Source organism: Sphaeroforma arctica, assembly GCF_001186125.1.
Source record: "Sphaeroforma arctica JP610 unplaced genomic scaffold supercont1.9012, whole genome shotgun sequence".
In the NCBI taxonomy this organism is placed as follows: Eukaryota; class Ichthyosporea; order Ichthyophonida; genus Sphaeroforma; species Sphaeroforma arctica.
Window position 1 is genome coordinate 1 of NW_014031546.1, and position 1,144 is coordinate 1,144.

At 44.8% G+C, this 1,144-nt stretch overlaps 1 protein-coding gene across 1 annotated transcript; it reads left to right on the plus strand.

The window, feature by feature from the left end:
• Window positions 1–769: 769 nt before the first annotated feature.
• On the plus strand, window positions 770–978 carry SARC_16836 (hypothetical protein; the record flags this gene model as incomplete). Its single annotated transcript, XM_014289061.1, has 1 exon — window positions 770–978. A coding segment is annotated over one exon (209 nt), but the record flags the coding sequence as incomplete, so codon positions are not given.
• Window positions 979–1,144: the final 166 nt, after the last annotated feature.

Sequence of the window (1,144 nt, forward strand, 5' to 3'; positions counted from 1 at the left end):
CACACACACACACACACACACAATATATATATATATATATATATATGCGTGTGTTTGTGTGCCTGTGGTTGTGTTTGTATTTTCGTGTTCGTAGAGCGGGGTAATTGTCACTCCTGGTCACCTCCAGTGGTGTCATTGATCTGATGACACAACCAGTGAATCTATTCTGTGGCTTTGAGAAGTGCCTTTTAAACAAATATCAACGCGTTGACGCATGTGTGTTTGTACGTGCACACACACACACTCACGTATGTCTGCATACAAGTATATATTCACATAGACTTGCTGCAGGGGTTTTACAGATACACATGGCCACATAAACGCACACTCACACTTGTAGACTTACACATATACATTCGCATAGACATGCTGAAGTGGTTTTACATATACACAGGTACATGCATACACATACACTCACGCATGTAGATATACACATATACATACGCATAGACATGCTGCAGTGGTTGTACATATACACAGGTACATGCATACACATACACTCATGCATGTAGGTATACACATATACATTCGCATAGACATGCCGCAGTGATGCTTCAGATACACTCGACCACATACATGCACAGGTACGTTGTATACGTCCATTGACCTATACATGTACATGGATTTCGACATCCATACTAAACCCTAAACCCTAAAAATCATGAGACATGCTACATGCACAGCTTATTCCAACAACCCTAAACCTTAAAACCCTGAAACCCGTGCACAAAAACTCTAAACCCAGACTGAGTACCCTGAATGCAGCAACATGGACATGGGCAACCGCCTCAAGTGCAACCAGACCACCGAAGAGCTTCTGCTGTGCTCATGCGACCGCTACAGAAACAAATGCGAAGGCGAAAACAACATCACTGAGTGCCACGATGTACTACCCACATCACTTGTGCGCAGCACCACAACCAACCCCACCTCATGGATAGCAGGCAACGTCAACCTCAGAGACAACTCAGGGGCTACGTATGTCTGCACGGGGGGAGGGTGCATGCCATAGATTCGTCGTGATGGGATATATACACACACGCATACACACGCACACCTATACACACACACACACACACACACACACACATACACACACACACACACACACAACACACACACACACACACACACACACACACAC